Source organism: Muntiacus reevesi, chromosome 8 (genome assembly GCF_963930625.1).
Source record: "Muntiacus reevesi chromosome 8, mMunRee1.1, whole genome shotgun sequence".
Lineage (NCBI taxonomy): Eukaryota > Metazoa > Chordata > Mammalia > Artiodactyla > Cervidae > Muntiacus > Muntiacus reevesi.
Window position 1 is genome coordinate 49355134 of NC_089256.1, and position 21597 is coordinate 49376730.

The 21597-nt window shown below is 48.5% G+C and overlaps 2 protein-coding genes across 3 annotated transcripts in view; both read right to left on the reverse strand.

The window, feature by feature from the left end:
* TFRC (transferrin receptor) overlaps positions 1-14061 on the reverse strand; it is a 137027-nt gene extending 122966 nt beyond the window's left edge. Inside the window, exon 1 of one of the 2 annotated variants that reach the window (XM_065942367.1) lies at positions 13935-14061. The gene's annotated coding sequence lies outside the window, so the exon portion shown is untranslated. The remainder of the gene's footprint in view (positions 1-13934) is intronic. The other variant, XM_065942369.1, reaches the window with a different exon arrangement.
* Positions 4859-16640, reverse strand: ZDHHC19 (zinc finger DHHC-type palmitoyltransferase 19). Its single transcript, XM_065942372.1, has 8 exons — positions 16495-16640; positions 16070-16191; positions 15383-15522; positions 14403-14575; positions 13935-14040; positions 6155-6240; positions 5609-5813; positions 4859-5041 (listed from the first exon to the last, which is right to left on the reverse strand). The coding sequence occupies exons 1-8, from the start codon at positions 16638-16640 to the stop codon at positions 4922-4924; spliced, it is 1098 nt and encodes a 365-aa protein (XP_065798444.1). The 3' UTR covers positions 4859-4921.
* Positions 16641-21597: the final 4957 nt, after the last annotated feature.

A 21597-nucleotide genomic window follows, 5' to 3' on the forward strand; every position in this document is an offset into this window, starting at 1 on the left:
CTCCAGAAAGCTCTATCCGTGTAGATCAGGAGAAGGAGGCCTGGGGACTGTCCAGGGTCACGCCCCCAGAAGTAACTACACCATCTTCCCCACAAATCATTTTGAGGGTTAAATGAGATAATACAAGCCAAGCACTAAGTCTACGGTTAGCATCAAACTAAGATCATGGCATCTGGTCCCATCACTTCATGGCAAATAGATGGGGAGACAGTGGAAGCAGTGTCAGACTTTATTGTTTTGGGCTCCAAAATCACTGCAGATGGTGACTGCAGCCATGAAATTAATAGACGCTTACTCCTTGGAAGGAAAGTTATGACCAACCTAGATAGCATATTAAAAAGCAGAGACATTACTTTGCCAACAAAGGTCTGTCTAGTCAAGGCTATGGTTTTTCCAGTGGTCATGTATGGATGTGAGAGTTGGACTGTGAAGAAAGCTGAGCGCCAAAAAATTGATGCTTTTGAACTGTGGTGTTGGAGAAGACTCTTGAGAGTCCCTTGGACTGCAAGGAGATCCAAGCAGTCCATCCTAAAGGAGATCAGTCCTGGGTGTTCATTTGAAGGACTGATGCTGAAGCTGAAACTCCAATACTCTGGCCACCTCATGCGAAGAGTTGACTCATTGGAAAAGACCCTGATGCTGGGAGGGATTGGGGGCAGGAGGAGAAGGGGATGACAGAGGATGAGATGGCTGGATGGCATCACCGACTCGATGGACATGAGTTTGACTAAGCTCCGGGAATTGGTGATGGACAGGGAGGCCTGGCGTGCTGCGAATCATGGAGTCGCAAAGAACTGGACACAACTGAGCGACTGAACTGAACTGAGCATCAGACTGATAGTTATCACTGTCATCACTTTTGTGATTTTGCCTGTGGGAGCCAAGTTATTATACCAGATCTCCAGAAGATAAGTGCCCTTCCTGTTTACAGTCCAGGCCTCTGATCCACGGGGAGTGGTGGGAAGCAGGAGACGGGGACCCAGTCTCGCCTGGCCTCTACTTAGCTCTTTGATCCCAGGACAAGCCCTGCTAAGCCCCTCTCTGAGTGCCAGTGTCTTGGTTTTCTTTTCACTGAGAAGTCAGCTAGATATTCAGTGTGGGGATATCCCTCCTAGTGTGGGAATCTCCAATATCAGCAGCAAAACAGTCCCAGAAGCAGCAGAAGCAGCTGGGGGAGCATGTGCCTGGCTCGGAAGAAGCAGCCCCGGTCAGAGACAAAGGTGCCCTGTGCAGGCCCTGTCTCTGGCCTGGCCCAGAGTTCTAGAGGTTTTCATACCCAGGCCCAAGGGCTTCCAAGAACCACATTTGAAAATTATTACTTGAAAGCCGTCAGACAATCTACTTTCTGTTCCCAGAAGCAGTCGTCCAAGAAAGGTGGTGAGGGGTGGAGAGAGACAGGCAGAGTCATCGTAGGGAGAGCGTGGAAGACAGTGAAAGGAGGAAGAGGGCAGAGAGAGAGGACACAGAGTGGAAAGGTGAGAAGAGGTGAGGCAAAGACAGACGTGGACGGACAGACCAGGAGGCTACAGGAAGAGGGCAGAGCCAGCGGGAGAAGCGGGAGGCGGCTCTGAGTGAGGCCAGGGGAGTAGGGTTCAGACGACTTGGTACAGCCACAAGGTACAGCCTTGACTTCCTTCAACCCAAGATACCGCCTGGCCTCGAAACAGATGCAACAAGGTGCTTTCTTAACAGGAAACCCCTCAGCCTGTAGGCGAGCACAGCCGTTGGCGGGTGAGGGTGGGGTGATCTTGCTGCTCCCTTGAACATGCTCAGCCCACACCTCCATTCCCCTGTGGCCAGGGGATAGAAACATGCCTTGACTTTCTGTAACACAAGACCACAAACCTCCTCTCCAGACACACTTCTCTTTTGCTGCCTGGCCACCAGGAAACCCACACCCAACGGCAGCCCCAGTATTGGTATCCCCAAGGCCCCAGCAGGTCATAAAGTCCTGATTCGGGCATCACCGGATCCTATCGTGGGGACGATCGCTACACTGATTAAGCACCTGCCACGTGCCAGCGCCAGGGTCACGCTCTCCACGTGCACTGCATAAGGAATCCTCATAAAGGCACAAGAGAGGCAATGATTCATCCCATTATATGGTGGGCCGTCCAGCTTCAGAGCCCATACCTTAGCCACTACTCTGAACTGAAATAAAATATAACTGCCTAGGAAGCACAGTGTCATGACAAAGACTAAATAAGGAGCTTTGACCCTGCCACTTAGCAGCTGTGTGACCTCGGGGAAATGATTTGTTTGCTCAGTCAGTTCTGGTTTCTTCAACTCCACAGTGAGAATAACAACTCCAGAGGGTTGTTGTGAGGATTAAAGGAGATCATGTGAACCAGCGCGCCCAGGTCCTGGCCCAGTGAGGCTCAGTAAAGGCTTGTTTCCCAGGACAGGTCTGGCAAACCGTCAGTCTAGCCGCTTCCTCCCCTGTGCTCCGTGTGCAAGAACTGGAGGAGGATGTGGGCATGGCTGGAGTATCACCTGGGTGCCCAGGAGCCCAGGAGGCCCAGCCAGCAAGGGGCAAGCTCTCTGGGAGGTATGAGGACTCTGGCTCCCCAATTCCAGGCTTCAACCACCTCCTCTGCCCTGTCTCTCCCTGCCCTGCCCCACCCTCAGCCACTGGCAGGGCCCCCTTGGGTGGGGCGGGCAGGGCAGGGCGAGGGCAAGGCAGCAGGGTGTCATTATCGCTCCCAGCAGAGCTGGAGTCAGAGTTAAGCCTGCCTTCTTATCCAGTCCCCAGGCCCTGCGCTGACATGTCCTGCTGGCTCTGCAGGGCTGCCCAAGTCCCCCCAAGGAGGAACAGGAGGGGTAGCCCAGGAAATGGAGAACACGTTTGGACACTGAGTCATCCCATCCCTTCTCTCTCTAGTGAAAATGTGTGAAATTGAGGGTGCAGGGGCAGCTGGATGAAGTAACCCCTAAGGGGCTTCCAGCTCTGACGAGTTAGGACTCTGACCACTGTGAGCTCACCATGATGGTCCTCCCTGCTTACAGACGAGGGCCCTGAGGCCAAGCAGAGGAAACAGGCTCGCTCCCGCAGCACACTAGTTGTAGCAGAGCTGAGTGACACTCAGGTCTCCCGACTGCTGGCCCAGGGCTCTTCCCGCCCCACACGCCCCCACCTTCTAGAAGGTCATGGAGGGAAGGGATAAAGATGAAAAGGGGGTGTCTGCTTCCTCTCCTTCCTTTTGTTCCAAGAGTGGCCTGGGGACCCCACAGAGGGGCTCCATACATGTGGGCACCGGACAGCCCTGCAGGGGTGGGGGTCACTCCTTGGCTCCTGTCCAAGGGGCGGTAGGGACTGCAGGGCTTCCAGGTTGTGTGTGGAGAGCTGGCCCCGTTTTCGGACCTGATAACACCCCTCCCCATATCAGTGGGCCAAAGACTGCGGGGGTGTGTCTGGGAGTCACGGGCAGGCTCAGCAGAAATGTGGAGAAGGCAGGAAGGCAAGGTGGGCACAGTTCAATGCAAGCCCCCAGCCTGGTAGGAAAGAATTTTGAGGGTGCCCAAGGCTTGGGGGAGAGAGTGTAGGGCAGTCAGAGGAAGGGGTGAGCCAGCTCCATGAACATTCCTCCATCCAGGCCTTGGCCCATGTTCCTGAATCCTCTTCCTCTCTGGTGGAGGCTTGGACCACCCTAAGGACTCCCATTTGGGAGGAGGACTGAGAGCCTCTCCTCACTGCTGGGCAGCCTGGGCGGAGCTGTGTGCTCAGAATACACACAAACAGTCCCCTCACACAGATCTGTGCATCACATACACACCTGGGGTCCGGGGCTCGAAGAGTCTCCCGTCCCCATCCCCACACATGCGACCATGCACTGTGGGCTTCCCAGACAGGGACGGCTGCTTCAGCGTTACTTGTAAACATGGTCCCTGAGGATTTTTAACGTGGCTGCTGAGGGCTTTTACAACAAGGTTAAAACTGGGCTGCCTTTTTGTAAAGTGGTGAGTACCTTGCGTGCCTCCCCAGAACCCAAGGTTAATTCTGAGAGCTGAGAAAACAAGGGTGCTTAGGACAGGGGAGACCCCGGGACCAAGGCAGATGGAGTGAGATAGAACCCGAGTCTCTGCATTGAGCGAGGCTGGCCAGGAGCCCAAGAGCTAGAGCCAGAGGGGTGGGTGGGGCTGGGGCTGGGGCGGAGGAAGAGGGAAGGGCAGCCTCAAAGGGGACCCAGATTAGAGAGAACTGGAGCCAAGTCCTGTATCGTAGGTCACCCACCTCCCCAGGCTGGGCCCCCAGCACACAAACAGGCATGCACACACAAGCGCATACCTTCACGGGTCCCTGGGGTGCTCATCCAACCATTCCCTCGCGCCTTCACCACACCTCCTTCACCGGGATACACGGGTGGTAGGAAGCAGTGTGGTCACTGCCCATCCTGAGGGTAACAGAGAACCCTCTCACCCCTTTACCTCCCGGGATGAGGCAGCGGGAGGGCCCACTCCTAGCCGGAGGGCCAGCTCCCAGCCCTCACGGTCGGCTCCAGCGTGCCGGCTGAATCAGGTCCAGCTTGGCGAATTCCCAGGCGACGGGCGCCCCCTGCAGTCAGACAGGAGTGCAGCAGGGCAGAGGCTGGGACTTAGGCGGACACTCCTGCATCACTGCGTTTTCTCTTCCATCATCTTCAGCCTTTTCAGTGGCTGCTATGGTTGCCCCATTTGAAGGATGACGGCAATGTTGAGTGTCTTGCCCAAGGTCGCAGAGCCAGTCAGTACTGGACCCTCTGGGGGACTTTGTCCCAGCCCTTCAGAACCCGCCCCCTTCACACTCCCTCGCACCTAGGACAGACAGTGCAGCAGGCAGTTGTAAAAGGTAGGCAAAGGGTATTTAATGCGCTTGCGGTCTCAGTACTCCCTCCAGGGGAGTGGGCAAGGGCAGGCGGCAGGACACAGGGTCTTCACGAGAGGCTCAAGAGGTGAGGTTCAGGTGCAGGGACTCCTGGCATCTCCCGGGGCGAAAGGGCAAGAAGTAGACCGAGCCTCGTCTGGGGGGCTCCCGCAGCCGGGGCAGCACTGGGCTGGCGTGGAGCTGAACACAGAGCGGGAGGATGGGGGCTGTCCTCGAGCCCCGCCCCACAGCCCACCCACTGCGGAGCAAGGCACTGCCCAGGCCACCGCCCACCAACAGGCAGGGCAAAAGGAGGGGCGGCAGGGTCCCTGGGGGGCTGTGGGTTACCCACCGCCACTTCATCCCTAATGCTCCACTTCCACATGATTCATTGACCCGGTTTCACAGTAAAAGATGCCTTTAAATAATGGAATCCCACATCACCATCCGCCCCCCCAATGGTAAACCACTGGACTAGTCTCAATTCTCATGAAGAGCTGAGGAAACTGAGGCCCAGATAGGATAAGTGACTGGCCCAAGGCCACCCAGCAAGTGAGCGGTGTGGCCTTTCCCTTTGTGAGTCCAGGGACCCCTGGGCTGTTCTGGAGGTCTGTGATCCTCCTGCCAACGCTCTTTAGGCCTAAAATCCCCCTCCCTCCAGCTGACTGTTCCAGCTTCAGGGCCAGCCCAACACCGGGGGGCTTCTCCTCACACCCACAATCTGCAGACACCCTCTCCCAACACACACACGCACACATACACACTCACCTCCTGGAGGACTGCGGCCTCACCACTCCCTGGGGGACCCTTCCCTGGTTTGTAGAGACCCAGAGGTTGAGGCTGGGGGCCAGACCCAGGCCCAGGGAAGGTGGGGGGACTGAGCACTGAGGGGCACGTCGGGAAGTGCGGGGTCTGTAAGGGCACCCAGTCAGACCCCACCACTCTCTGCAGCCAGACAGCTTCGGCCATGTACCTGAGGAGCACAAGCCAGACGCAGGCGGTCACGGCCCCCTGGCCTGGTCCCTCTACTCGGGGGGGCACACAGCCTGGGCCTGGCCCTGCAGGGGGCCGGGGCCTGTCTCTTCCAGGCTGCAGTGCCCCTTCTAACCCCCCTTCTTGGGGCCAGAACCCACAGAGGCAAGGAATGGGAGGCTTCAGGGGCTCCCACTAGGCCCTGGAGAAAACTCCGAAAGAAGAGGGACAGTGAGCGTCAGGGGCCAGGAGCTATGCTAAGGGGCCAGGGGAAACCATCCAGCTTCACCCCACCCCCCCAGCCCCAGGGGCCACCACCAGGCCTCTGCTTTGCCAACTCACTTGGGTCCCAGCGGTGCACAAATTGTTAAATACCAGTTGCTGGCACAGCCGTGGTCAAAGGGGTTGTATCCCTGCAGGTATCGGCACTGGAGGGCATGAGGACAGGAAGAAGAGCTCAGATCCAGCAGGACGGGGCAGGCCAACCACACCAGCCCTCTGGATGCTGGTCAGCTCAGCCCAGCCTGGGGCTGGGGCTGTGGCCAGATTCCAAGGACAAAGGAGCCGGAGGGTCAAGTAAAGCGCCCCACAACCCACTGGTGAGTAGCTCTGGCACCACACCCACATCTCCTGCCTGCCCAGGGGTCCTCCCCCATCACCTGCAGCCACTTTCGCAATCTCCTCCCCTTCTGTCTCCGCTGGCCACACACTTCCTTCTAATATCTCCTTCCAGATACACTTTTGGATCTTCCTTTTGCTGCTAAACTGCTCCAAAGACAGTTCCATCCTTGCTCCTTCAACTTCTCTACTTTCCCATCTCTTTTTTTTTTTTTTTTCTAAAATTGTGCCTTCACTGAATTTCACTATCTGGAAGGGTGGTTTATTAATCTAGGTTGCTCCCTTTTACAGATGGGGATACTGAGGCACCAGAAGGCTAAGTAACACAGCCAAGATCTCCTTGCTGGTATGCTGTGGAACTGTGATTTGAATTTACGTAGTCTGGCTCCAGAGCCCTTGTGATCTAAGCAAGTGGCCCAGCAGAAGTTGGAAGTAGGAAGGGAATGAAGTTGAGGTGTGTAAAGAATGCCTGAAATGGGTTCTGGTATTGGGAAAGAGGGCTTCCCAGGTGTCATTAGTGGTAAAGAACCTGCCTGCCAATGCAGGAGATGTAAGAGATTCAGGTTCTATCCCTGGGTCGGGAAGATCCCGTGGAGGAGAAAATGGCAATCCACTCCAGTATTCTTGCCTGGAGAATCCCATGAACAGAGGAGCCTGGCAGGCTACCGTCCACAGTGTCACACAGAGTCACACATGACTGAAGTGACTTAGCACAGATGCACAATGGGAAAGAGCCCTGTCTGGTGAATCAGGGTGCAGACCACATTTAGGTTTCTTAAGGTTGGAGATCATGGATTGAGACAGCCCCATCTGAGCAGTGGAGGGAGGGCAGGCCTATGGCCTGACTTGGGTGGTAAGAACCACAGGATGTGAGAAGGGAGAATGCTGCCCAGGAGAGGGTGAAATGAGGGACTAAGGCTAGAGAGAGAAGACATGCAAACCACGGTGGGCTGATGAGTAAGGGCTGTGCAGAGGAGTCACACATGCTGAGAACCAAAAATGGGTGGGGTGGAGGGATTAAGTCTTGACTGGAAGGATGGGAAATGGTGGGTATAGAGGTCTCCTCTGTCCTTTCAGCTGCCTCAGTGTCTCCAGCCACTCCCTCAGTGATGCAGCCAACTACAGACTTCCTAAAACAGGCTTTAATAAAAAATTATTGCCACGTGGAAGGAATCCCATGATAAGGGATGTTCACTTTACCACTCCAAGTAAACACAGTACTGAAAGTCCAAGGTAATGCAGGAAAAGAAAAAGAAATAAAGTCATACATTGTGGAAAGGAAGAAATGAATCATGACATGATTTTCTATGTAAAATCAACAAAAAAGCTATTAGAACTAATAAAGGAGTCTAGAAAAATTGTAAGACTCAAGACTAACACACAAAAATCCATTGTATTTTCTTATAGTAATAAATAAATGGAGGGATTTCCCTGTGGTCCAGTGGCTAAGACTCTGTATTCCCAATGCAGGGGGCCCAGGTTCAATTCCTTGTCAGGGAACTAGATCCCACATGCCCAAACTAAGAGTTTGCATGTTGATACTAAAGATCCCATATGCTGCAACTAAGACCCGGTGCAGCTTAATGAATTTTTTTTTTTTTAAATAACAGAATAATTTTAAAATACAAATGAAAATGAAAAATTTTAAATTATAACACAAAAAATGAAATGTTTAGAAAAAGGTCTAACACAATGTAGTCAATATCTATATGCTGAAAATTGACACTAATGAAATAAATCAATGAAGCCCTAGATAAATGGAGAGATATACCATGTTCATGGATTCAAAAACTCAGTATTATTAAAATGTCAATTTTCAAAACTGATCTATAGGTTCAAACAAAATCCAAATGAAAATCTCAACAATGCTCTTATAGAAATCAACAAGTTGATTCTAAAATTTATATAAATTTAGGTAAGATAAGTAAGGTAACTAGAATAACCAACAAAACTTTGTAAAAGAACAAAGTTGGAGAACTCACATTGCATGATTTCAAGACAATACAAAGTTGCTAAGCAAGACAGGGTGGTGTTGATTAAAAAAAATCAAGAGTCCAGAAATACATCTTCACCTGTATAGTCCATTGTTTTTGACAGATGTTCAAAGGCAACTCAATGGAAGGTTAAACTTTTCCAAAAATGGTGCTGAAATAACCCATAAGCAAAAAAAATAAATCTTGACCAATACCTTGTGTCATATACACAAATTAACCCCAAATGAATCATAGTCCTAAATATAAAACCTAAAACTATAAAATATCAAGAAAAAACATGACAAAATCTTTGTGACTTTGGGTTAGGCAAAGATTTCTTAGTTACATATCAAAAGCACAATCCATAAAAGAAAAAACTGGTAATGTAATTCATCAAAACTTAAAACTTCTGATCTTTGGAAGATACTGTTGAGAAAATGAGATGACAGATGTGGAGAAAATATTTTCAAAACACGTATCTGAATCTTGATATAGAAATCTTGAAGTGAAAAGTGAAGTGAGAGTCACTCAGTCATGTCCGATTCTTTGTGACCCCATGGACTATTCAGTCCATGGAATTTTCCAGGACAGAATACTGGAGTAGGTAACCATTCCCTTCTCCAGGGAATATTCCCAACCCAGGGATCAAACCCAGGGATCAAACCCAGGTTTTCCACATTGCAGGCGGATTCTTTATCACCTGAGCCATAGAAATCTTAACACTCAATATTTAAGAAGGCAAACCAACTTTTAATGGTCAAAAGACTGGAAGACTTTTAATCAAAGATATAATGATGGCAGGACTTCCTTGGTGGTCCAGTAGCTAAGACTCCTCATTCCCAATGCAGCGGGCCCTACCAACATTTCACAGACTCATCCCTGGTCAGGGAACTGGATCCCACATGTCACAACCAAGAGTTTGAATGCCGTGCAACTAAAAGATCCCACAAGCCAAAAGGAAGATCAAACGTTGTAAAGTAATTAGCCTCCAACTAATAAAAATAAATGGAAAAAAAAAAGGAAGATCAAACATCTCATGAGCTGCAACTAAGACCCGGCAGAGTTACATAAATAAATACTTAAAAAAAAAAAAAATAAACTGATGACAAATAAGAACATGAAAAGATGTTCAAGATCATTAGTCATTAGGAAAATGCAAACTAAAACCACAATGAGATATCACTACACATTTCTTAGATCGGCTTAATTTTTTAAAAAATGACAATTCCAAATGTTAATGATGCAGAGCAACTGGAATTCCTATACACTGCTTATAGAAATTGAAGTGGTATAGCCATTTTGGAAGACAGTTTGGCAGTTTCTTATAAAGTTAAACAGTTACTATATGACACAGCAACATCACTCTTAAGTACATATCCCTCCTCTCAAAAAATGAAAATCTGTATCCACATGCCTGTACACCAACATTTATAATGGCTTCATTTCAGCTCAGTTCAGTCGCTCAGTCATGTTCGACTCTCTGCGACCCCATGGACTGCAGCACGCCAGGCTTCCCTGTCCATCACCAGCTCCCAGAGTTTACTCAAATTCATGTCCATTGAGTCAGTGATATTTCTCCTGGTAATCTTGATTCCAGCTTGTGCTTCACCCAGCCTGGCACTTCCCATGATGTACTCTGCATATGAGTTAAATAAGGAAGGTGACAATATACCGCCTTGACATACTCCTTTCCTGATTTAGAACCCGTCTGTTGTTCCATGTCCAGTTCTAACTGTTGCTTCTTGACCTGCATACAGATTTCTCAGGAGGCAGGTCACATGGTGTGGTATTCCCATCTCTTTAAGAATTTTCCATAGTTTGTTGTGATCCACACAATCAAAGGCTTTGGCATAATCAATAAAGCAGAAATAGATGTTTTTCTGAAACTCTTGTGCTTTTTCAGTGATCCAATAGATGTTGGCAATTTGATCTCTGGTTCCTCTGCCTTTTCTAAATCCAGCTTGAGCATCTGGAAGTTCATGGTTCATGTACCGTTCAAGCCTGGTTTGGAGAATTTTGAGCATTACTTTGCTAGCATGTGAGATGAGTGCAATTGTGTGGTAGTCTGAACATTATTTAGCATTGCTTTTCTTTGGGATTGGAATGAAAACTGACCTTGTCCAGTCCTATGGCCACTGCTGAGTTTTCCAAACTTGCTGGCATATTGAGTGCAGCACTTTCACAGCATCATCTTTTAAGATTTGAAATAGCTCAACTGGAATTCTATCACCTCCACTAGCTTTGTTCGTAGTGATGCTTCCTAAGGCCCACTTGACTTTGCACTCCAGGATGCCTGGCTCTAGGTGAGTGATCACACCATTGTGGTTATCTGGGTCATGAAGATCTTTTTTGTATAGTTCTTCTATGTATTCTTGCCACCTCTTAATATCTTCTGCTTCTGTTACATCCATACCATTTCTGTTCTTTATTGTGCCCATCTTTGCATGAAATGTTCCGTTGGTATCTCTAATTTTCTTGAAGAGATCTCTAATTTTCTTGAAGAGATCTCTAGTCTTTCCCCTTCTATTGTTTTCCTCTATTTCTTTGAGGAAGGCTTTCTTATCTTTCCTTGCTATTCTTTGGAACTCTGCATTCAAATGGGTTTATCTTTCTTTTTCTCCTTGGCCTTTCACTTCTCGTCTTTTCTCAGCTATTTGTAAGACCTTCTCAGACAACCATTTTGCCTTTTTGCATTTCTTTTTCTTGGGGATGGTCTTGAAACCTGCCTCCTGTACAATGTCACAAACCTCTGTCTTCAGGCACTCTGTCTATCAAATCTAATCCCTTGAATCTATTTCTCACTTCCACTGTATAATTGTAAGGGATTTGATTTAGGTCATACCTGAGCGGTCTAGTGGTTTCCCCTACTTTCTTCAATTTCAGTCTGAATTTGGCAATAAGGAATTCATGATCTGAGCCACAGTCAGCTCCTGGTCTTGTTTTTGCTGACTGTATAGAGCTATATATTGTCACCCTGCTTATTTAACTTATATGCAGAGTACATCATGAGAAATGCTGGACTAGATAAAGCACAAGCTGGAATTAAGATGGCTGGAAGAAATATCAATAACGTCAAATATGCAGATGACACCACCCTTATGGCAGAAAAGTGAAGAACTAAAGAGCCTCTTGCTGAAAGTGAAAGAGGAGAGTGAAAAGTTGGCTTAAAGCTCAACATTCAGAAAACTAAGATCATGGCATCTGGTCCCATCTCTTCATGGCAAATAGATGGCAAAACAGTGGAAACAGTGACAGACATTATTTTGGGGGGCTCCAAAGTCAGTGCAGATGGTAACTGCAGCCATGAAATTAAAAGATGCTTGCTCCTTGGAAGAAAACTTATGTCCATCCCAGACAGCATATTAAAAAGCAGAGACATTACTTTGTCAACAAAGGTTCATCTAGTCAAAGCTATGGTTTTTCCAGTAGTCATGTATGGATGTGAGAGTTGGACTATAAAGAAAGCTGAGGGCCAAAGAATTGATGCTTTTGAACTGTGGTGTTGGAGAAGACTCTTAAGAGTCCCTTGGACTGCAAAGAGATCCAACCAGTCCATCCTAAAGGAAATCAGTCCTGAATATTCATTGGAAGGACTGATGCTGAAGCTGAAATTCCAATACCTGGGCCACCTGATGCGAAGACCTGATTAATTGGAAAAAACCCTGATGCTGGGAAAGACTGAAGGCAGGAGGAGAAGGGGACGACAGAAGATGAGATGGGTGGATGGCATCATCAACTCAATGAACATGAGTTTGAGTAATCTCCGGGAGTCAGTGATGGACAGGGAACCCTGGTGTGCTGCAGTCCATTGGGTCACAAAGAGTCGGACACGAATGACTGAATTGAACTGAATGAAGATAATGGTGACCTCCCTTAAAAGGTCCCATGCATGCACTGCAGCACTGAGTGCCCCCGACCCTGCAGCAGACCCATGCCTCTGCCAGAGACTCCTGGACACTCACGGGCAAGTCTGGGTGACGCTCTTGTAGGGTCACTGCTCCTTTCTCCTGGGTCCTGGTGTGCACAAGGTTTTGTTTGTGTCCTCCAAGAGTTTGTTTCCCCAGTCCTGTGTAAGTTCTGATGGCTCTGTGGTGGGGTCAATAGCAACGTCCTCCAAGAGGGCTTATGCCACACCGAGGGCTCCTGCACCCAGAGCCCGAGCCCCTGCGGCAGGCCACTGCTGACCTGCACCTCCGCAGGAGACACTCACACAGGTCTGGCTCAGTCTCTGTGGGGTCTCTGGGTCCCGGTGCACACAAGGTTTGTCTGAGCCCTCTGAGTGTCTCTGGAAGGTATGGGGTTTGATTCTAAACGTGATTTTGCCCCTCCTACCATCTTGCTGGGGCTTCTCCTTTGCCCTTGGACATGGGGTATCTTTTTATTGGTGGGATCCAAAATTCTCCTGTCCTGCCTCATTTGTAATCACCAAAACCTAAAACAATGCAAATATCCTTCAATTGGTGAAAATGAGTAAACAAACCGTGACACACCTGTATAATGAAATACTAAACAAATAAAAAGGAGGAAACTCCTGATATGGGAAACAACCTGGATGAATCTCAAATGGATTACACTGAGTGAATGAAAGCAGACTCAAATGGCTATGACTACATTTATATGAAATTCTGATAAAGGAAAAACTATTAGGCTAGAAAACAATTCTGTAATTGCCAGAGGCTGCAAGTAGGGAGAGAAACGGACTACAAAAGTCCATGAGGGAATTTGGGGAGTGAGGGGAGGGTGGATGGAGTTATTCTAAATCTTGGTTATGGCAGTGGTTACAGAACTGTATTTTTGTCAAAACTCATACAACTGTGCACTAAAAAGGGTGAATTTTACTGTGTGTAAAGGAAAAAAATCCTATCAAGGCTTCCAAGTTTCCATTGCACCAAGATTAAATTATCCACCTGACTTCTTTGCCTTTTAAATCTGGACAATCCCTGGCAGATCACTTGATTGTGCATGCCACACGTGCTGCAATTATAAGTGTTCCCTCATCCTCCTACCAACATTCCACAGACTTTCAGGCTTCCGTGCTTTTTTGCAATCTTTGCCCCTCACTGCAATGCCTCGCCTTCTGCCGTCCAAAACCGCTAAGTGACATGTCCTACTCAACACCGCGGTCCTCACTGAACTCTCAGGGCTCTGAGTTTGCGCTACACAACGTCGGCAGGTCCCTCTCTCAGCGCGTTCGCTGCTGTCCGGTGAGTTACTCTGATTTCCGGTCCCTTGTTAACACACGCGCAGGATGCAGCCTTACTCGCCTCCACGCCCATGGCTCAAAATAATGCGCACGCGGCCTAGCGCTCACTAGTGCACCTTCGACGCAAGAAGAGTGACTACCGAGCTCCGGAAGGAGGTGAGATCTGAGCTGAATCTGCGTCTGGAAGGGCTCAAGAAGCACCTTCGAGAGAGCTCAGGCCATCAAAGACCAAGGCGAAGGAGAAAGCGGAAAGTGCGGAAGCCCGGGAGGGGTAAGCTGACCACCCACCGCCCGATACCATCATGGCGCCCCGCTCGTCCCCACGTACCTTGCCCTCGTAGGAGCGCTCCGCCGCGCTCACCGACATGGCCTGGATCAGCAGCAACAGTAAGAGGGGCACCAGGAAGCCGGCGGCGGGTACAGCAACCAATATGCTGCAGAACAGCTAAGGAGCAGCGCCTCCGGACGGACCTCCTTGGCCCCGCCCCTCGCCTAACCCCGCCCACACCAAGCCCCGCCCACCCGCTCCCTGCTCCCCCGGCCGCCTAGGGCCCGTGCCACCTCTAGCACTCTCCATCCTTGACCCTGCTAGCTCACCCCTTCGCAGTTCCTCCCATCCCCACCCATCTCTGACCCTACCTACCCTCACCTCGTCCCAGACCGGTCCTCTCAGGCGGCTTCACCGTCTAACCCTGCTCACCATTAGCTCTGCCCTCCCCGTGACCCCGCCCCTCTGTTGACAGCTCCTGGCCACCCTCACTGTTTGGGCCGTGGGTCCCCACAGCCCAGCAGATACGCGATGGCCTTGTCCATGGAGAAGGACAGGTGGGTCGTGCGCACCAGAAAGATCAGGCAGCTGACCAGCATGGCACCCGAGTAGAGGCATAAGGACAGGACAAGCAGCATGAAGAAGCGGAAGTTGCGGTGACCGATGCAGTTGTTGACCCACTTGCAGTGGTGGTCAAAGTCCTAGGCAAGAGGGAGAGGGCTCAGGCCTTGACCCAATCTCTGATCCAGGCTCCATCGCCCCCAAATCTTATGTGTTCCCTCTAAACCACCTGCCCTTGACCTCACAAAGTGGCTTCCATTCCTAGGGAGAATCTGAGCCTCAAAGTCCTTAACCTGCTGGCATTCCCCCAGTTAGAGCACCGCAGGGCTCGCAGAGCTGTACGTCATGTCAAGAGGCTTTGGAGACAGGACCTGCCTGGTCTTCTCTGGGATAAATCCTGGTGTAACTTCGGACAGGACATAGGATATCTCTAGGCATCTGTTTTCTCATCCATTGGATGAGCCTAAGAATAACACCCTTGCCCAGCCAGTCTCCCAGGATTGTAAGGACCAGTTAAGACAGCACATTGCTGAACTGTTGCAGACTGTGCACTTGGAATCCAGGAGACCAGGAGACCCTCTGGCCTAGACATTCAGAAGAGGCAGGATGTTCCCCTAGCTGGCCTGCAGCCTGCTGAGGGTATTTGGGCATCCAGTGTCATTGAGCCCTAGGAAGAACAGCGGTGTCTGACCAGGCCCAGCATAGATGTGGATGCCCCTCTACAGTGTCAACACCAGTGCAGAAAGGGGCCAGCCTCCCGGAAAAGGTGCAGGCACAGAGGCAGTGACCTGCCTGAGTGATCAAGAGTGGCGGGGAATTACTGCCACCTTTGGTCTTTAGCAGTCCCAGAAGTAGTTTCATGCCCACCACAGGCTCCCGTGTGAGTAGGCCTCCTGGTCCCAGACAGGTGCTGGGAGAGTAGGTGGGCAGGAGAGAGGGGCACTTACCTCCACACAGATGTTGCACCAGGGACAGTGGTAGGTCCGGGGTGGGCGGTGGAAGCAGCACTTTTGGCACCACTGCAGGCGGAAGGCCCTGTGGTTCACCCATATCACATGTACCATCAGGGGGCCCTGTTCATTGGATCCTGGCATGGGAAAAGGATTGAGCAGCAGCCGGAGGCCCTTCCATCAGTCTGCTGCAGCAGAAGGGTGGGGGCGGGCAGCCCCACGGCATCCCTGGGCTCAGGAAGCATGGGGACCAGGTGGCAGGGGAATCCTTAGTCCCCACTGAACAAGCTGGCCAAGTTTAGAGAGGCTGGCAGTCACAGGGAAAGTGGGTTTCCAGCCTGAGGAGTTCTTTGTGAACTCAGGCCTTCAGTACTGTGACCAACGCTTTACGGAATTTGTGTGGTAGGGAGGAGGAAGAGAAAACTGAGTGGTTGTGAAGAACTGGCTTCTCTCCCAAGAAACTTCTGCCCTGGTCCTCCCCTCCAAGGAAACTGGAAAACCTCCAAGATTCTGTTTTTTTTTCACACCTCCATGGCTTGAGAAATGAAGTGGCAGGTGCAGGGCCTGAGCAAATGAGGACGTGGGGTGAAGGAGCCCTGAGGCCCCAGTGGTGGGGGGGTAGGTGGGAGGAGCACTTTAGGGATCACCCCTGCAGGCAGGAGCCCCAGGGGACCAATGTCTCACCTTGATGCAAGATGCCCGGGTCTGAGAAGTTGAGTGAAATGAGACTGAAGAAGGTGAGGATAAAGAGGAGGCCTGTGATGACGGGAAAGCCCCATTCCCCGTTCTGGGCCAGCCACCTGCAACTGAGACAAGAGCAGGACTCAGCCCTGAAGCTCCAATTCACCTAGTCAGCACCCACAGACCATAAACTCTGCTCTAAATATCCAGGCTTGTGACAGATCCATAGAGACTCCACCAGTCACCCTGTATTACCAACCACCTGCAGCTCCCAAATGCACCAAGCCCTCTCTACCTCTGTACCCTTTGCCTAGAACATCCTGCCTTCCTGACCCCTCTTCTGCACTCCCCCTGCCTCTGTACTATCATTGTCTGCTTTCCTTTCTGTTGCCCTGTAAGAAACCTGATAGCTTGTGTGGGAGACTTACGGAAATGCAAAGAAGAGGCCACTGAAAATGACCAACAGCACCACATTGAAAGCGGCAAATAAGCTTGGGAGAACCCAGGGAAGTGGGGCCTGAAGTGGGGGGTGGGGCTCCTTCATGAGCGGCATGGCATCCTTCAAGAGCGGCATGGCTGGACCTCCTGTGCCCCCAGGGGAGATGAGAGTCACCAGGCTCCCTTCCCGCTGCTGGCTCCAGGAGCCCCATGGCCACAGCAGCCTTGGAAGCCACAGCCCAGTGTGGAAGAAAAGGAGTCCCAGTGTGACATCACAGAGGCTGAGGAGAATGGGGCTAGCGGCTCTCCAGCACAACTGTCTGCAGCCAGTGACCATCACTCCTGACAACAAACCACACCCCTGCTTGTGCTGAGGGGTCCTGTCCCTGCGAAGTTGGCTTCAGGACCATGTGAGATTAGAGAAACGTGGGGAGAAGATGGGTGATGCTGCTCACCATTTCAGGATCAGTGCTCATCAGAGGAAACAGTGTTCATCGTTCTATCTCCATCTCTTCCTTTTTTGTTATTACAAAATCGCACTTAGGGAGAGGAGGCAGCTAAGCCTTCCCTTGTTTCCAGGGTTGGCTTCATGACACAATTCTGATCAATGAGACATAGTAGATGTTGCAGTTTCTGGAAAGGCTTTTGCTTTCCTGATTAAAGGGGAAAAAGACACAGTTGGTACAGTTTTGCCCCTTTCTTCCTGTTTTGAACCTAGATGTGCTGGCTGGGTCCACCTCAACCCATTAGGCAATAAGTCAACATGGGGCACAGACAGAGTGACAGTATTGACACTGAGTCACTGCCCCCAGCCTTGAACTGTCTCCGTCTGAGCAGCTTATTATGTGAGAAAATGGGTTCTGTTATGTACAACTGATACTTGTCATTTGTTTTAGCCACTGAGCATCGGAACCTCCCTGTGTTTGGAGGATTCCCTGAGCTGAAAGTCTTGATGAAGGCAAAGACTGTTTCTCCAGCCCAGCTGGACCCGAAAATGCCAGACACCCACATTCGAAACCTCTCTTGAAGCTAGCACACAGGCCTGCGGCTTGGGTGCCTCAGACTAGCCTCAGAACTGAGGCTACCACCAACCAACTGAGGAGGCCGCTGAGATGAAGTAACTGTCTTTTTAAAACTTAGACCACGGCCTCTGCTTAGAACCTTCCAATTGTTCCCAGCCCCCTCAGAGTAAAGTCCAAAGTTCTTGCCATGGCTTTCAAGGCCCTTCCTGATCTTTCCCCACTGACTCTGACCTCGTTTCCCAACACTCAGCCCCTTACTCACTCCACACCAGCCAGGCACACAGCACTCCTTGCTGTTCCTCAAACACACCCGGTATATTCCAGTCCTGGGTTCTTCACACTAGCTCTTCTCTTGCCCTGGAATTCTCTGCCACATGTTTTCTCAGGGCTTGCTCCCCTACCTCACTGTGTTCTTTGCTCCATTGGTGCCCTCTGCGGTTATCCAGGCGCCTGCTTCTCCAGTTGTTTCTGTAGAAACATTGAACTTGGGGCCAATGAATGTGAATATTTAAAACATATTTTGCATAATTTACAAATGCTTTCTAGAGAGTTTGTACACATTTATACTGCTATTATGAACTTACCGATATAATACCTACACTCTTCAGTTCAGTTCAGTTCAATCACTCAGTCGTGTCCTACTCTTTGCGACCCCATGAACCGCAGCACACCAGGCCTCCCTGTCCATCGCCAACTCCCAGAGTTTACCCAAACTCATGTCCACCGGGTCGGTGATGCCATCCAGCCATCTCATCCTCTGTCGTCCCCTTCTCCTCCTGCCACCAATCTTTCCCAGCATTAGGGTCTTTTCCAATGAGTCAACTCTTTGCATGAGGCGGCCAGAGTATTGGAATTTCAGCTTCAGCATCAGTCCTTCCAGTGAACAACCAGGACTGGTCTCCTTTAGGATGGACTGCTTGGATCTCCTTGCAGTCCAAGGGACTCTCAAGAGTCTTCTCCAATACCACAGTTCAAAAGCATCAATTCTTAGGCACTCAGCTTTCTTCACAGTCCAACTCTCACATCCATACATGACCACTGGAAAAACCATAGCCTTGACTAGACAGACCTTTGTTGGCCAAGTAATGTCTCTGCTTTTTAATATGCTATCCAGGTTGGTCATAACTTTCCTTCCAAGGAGTAAGCGTCTTTTAATTTCATGGTTGCAATCACTATCTGCAGTATAGTTAGATATTAAAGTAAAATTGTTTCTCCAATTTTATAGATGACAAATGATAACTTGATCTTTTATATCTCCTTAAATTACTTATGAAATTAAATATTTTATACATCCGTAGGTCATTTTATTGTAGTTTTGTGAATTGCCTTTGTACATCTTTTTCTTGTTCACATTTCAAATGTGGAAGTATTCTCCTCTGTTTTTTATTGTGGTAAATATACATAACATAAAGTTTATGTTATGTATAAACCATCAGTACTATCCACTCCAGAACTTTTTCATCATCCCAAGAGGAAACTCTATACCATTAAACAATAACTCCTCACTCCACCTCCCCCCAGTTCATGGTAACCACTGTTTTACTTTCTGTCTCTATGAATTTGACTGTTTCTCACAAAAGTGGAATCACACATCTGTCCTTTTGAATCTTCCTTATTCTACTTAGCGTAAGGTCCTCAAGATTCATCCTTGAGCTTTAGCAGTCCTGGAAGTTGGTATGTTGTAACATGCATTGAAATTTTTTTGCTTTTTAAAACCGAACAATATTTTATTGTATGCATATGCCACATTTTGTTTATTCATTCATCTGTTGATAGACGTTTAGACTGTTTCCACCTTCTGGTGGAATTGTGAATAATGTTGCTATGAACATGGGTGCACAAATGTTTATTCAAGTTCCTGCTTTTCAGTCTTTTGTGTATATATCCAGAAGTGGAATTTCCAGGTCATATGGTAATTCTATGTTTAGTGTTTTGAGGAACTGCCGTAGTATTTTCTATTATAGCTGCATTATTTTACATTCCTGCTAACAATGGACAAGGACTCCAATTTCTTCACATCCATGCTAACACTTTTTGTTTTCTTCTATTTTTGTCTTTTATAATATCTATCCTAATGGGTATAAAATGATATCTCACTGTGATTTTGATGGAAGTGTTGGGTTTTTCTTGCAGATTTGCAGGAGCTCTTTTATCTTAAAAATTCTAGCTGTGTTTATTACAAATATGCTCCCAATTTATTGTCTTTTAATTTTAATTGCATGCAACGTTTAGTGTAAAGTTCTTGTTGTTTTGATGTAATCAAATCTATGGATCATTTCCTTAGCACCCACTTGCCTTATTTTCCCTTCTTCTATCTGATATTTATATTTCTTGTTTTCTTTTTCATTTAACTCTTAAGCCCATCTGAAATTAATGTCAGGGTAAGATACTAGATGAAAGTCTAATCGTGTTTTTTCCCCACATCATTATAATCAATTGTTCCAGCATCATTTATGGAATAAATGTTCCTTTCCCTCTTATGACAGATACTAAGTTCTTCATACATACTAAGATGTGCAGGTAACTCTGTGACGTGCCTCCCAGAACCCTCTCAGGAATGAAGAGCTTACTCCCCCAGTGGCTAGAAAACTGCCTCAGCTTCAGAGATTGCCTCCCCTAAAGAAAATTACCTCACCCACAGTCCCACCTCTTTTCAGGAACAGCTTGCATCCAAGGAGTGGTCCAACATGAGGATATAAAGGTCTAGATGCTTTTCCAATGGAAGACAATTCTGAGGAGCCATCCTAGCCCCCATGTGACCTTGGAGGAGGCAGATCAACATCTCCCTCTGCTCAGTCTTGCTTCCTTTCCTTCCTTCTTTCCCTCTCCTTTCACAGGTGTTGGTCCCCAAACCATTCCCTAATAAACACTCTATGCCTAATCTCTAGAGTTTGTTTGTGAACTTTTTGTTTCATTGATTTACTGAATTCAGTACCATGTATTTTGATATTTGTAGTTTTAGGATCCGGGATCCTTTTTGCATTCTTAGTTGTCATCATCTGACTCTCTAAACTTATAATGTTGTGTAGTAAACTAAAACATCAGAACACAAAAATATTCACTAATGAATGAGAAATGAGGCCCCACTCAAACATCACCTTTCATTTAATACTAGCATCTTCCTTTTCCATCTCAACTGGAACGCAAAACAATGCCAAGTTCAAGTACAATAACTTATTGCAAAGTGACATTTAAAATCTTGCAAAAGAAGTAGCATTTTATGATGCTGATTGAAGTTATATTAGAATACAATTTTTAAATTTTTTAAAAATTCATTTTAGTGCAGTAACATATGTTTTAACATTATATAGGTTTCATGGGTAGGACATTGTATTTCCACTTCTGTATACACTACAACAAGCTTCCCAGGTGGCTCAGTGGTAAAGAGTCCACCTGCCAATACAGGAGACATGGGTTCAACCCCTGGGTCGAGAAGATCCCCTGGAGAAGGAAATGGCAACCCACTCCAGTGTTCTTGCCTGGGAAATCCCGTGGTTAGAGGAGCCTGGCGGGCTACATAGTCCAATGGGCTATGTAGAATTGACACCACTTAGCAACTAAACAACAACACCTAAAACTAGCACAATATTGCAAATAACTATACTTCAATAAAAAATACTAATTTTAAAAAGAAAAAGCAGTTGGCAAAATCCTTCCATGATTCCTTGACAGATTAGGAATAGAAGGGAACTTCGTCAATCTGAGGAAGGACATTTTTTAAAAACCCACAGCTAATATCATGATCCCACTCCAGTATTCTTGCTTGGAGAATCCCCACGAACAGAGGAACCTGGTGGGTTATATTCCATGGGGTCACAAAGAGTTGGACACGACTGATCGATTAAGCACAGCATCTTAATAGTGAAAGACTGAAAACTTTCTCTGTCAGATTAGGAAGAAGACAAGCACACCTGCTTTTGCCACTTCTGCTTAACACTCTACTGGAAGTTCTATAGAGCTATTAGGCAAGAAAAAGAAAAGCATCTACGTTGGAAAGAAAGAAGTAAAACCATCTCCATTTGCAGATAACACAATATTGTACATGGAAATCCCTGAAGAACACACACACAC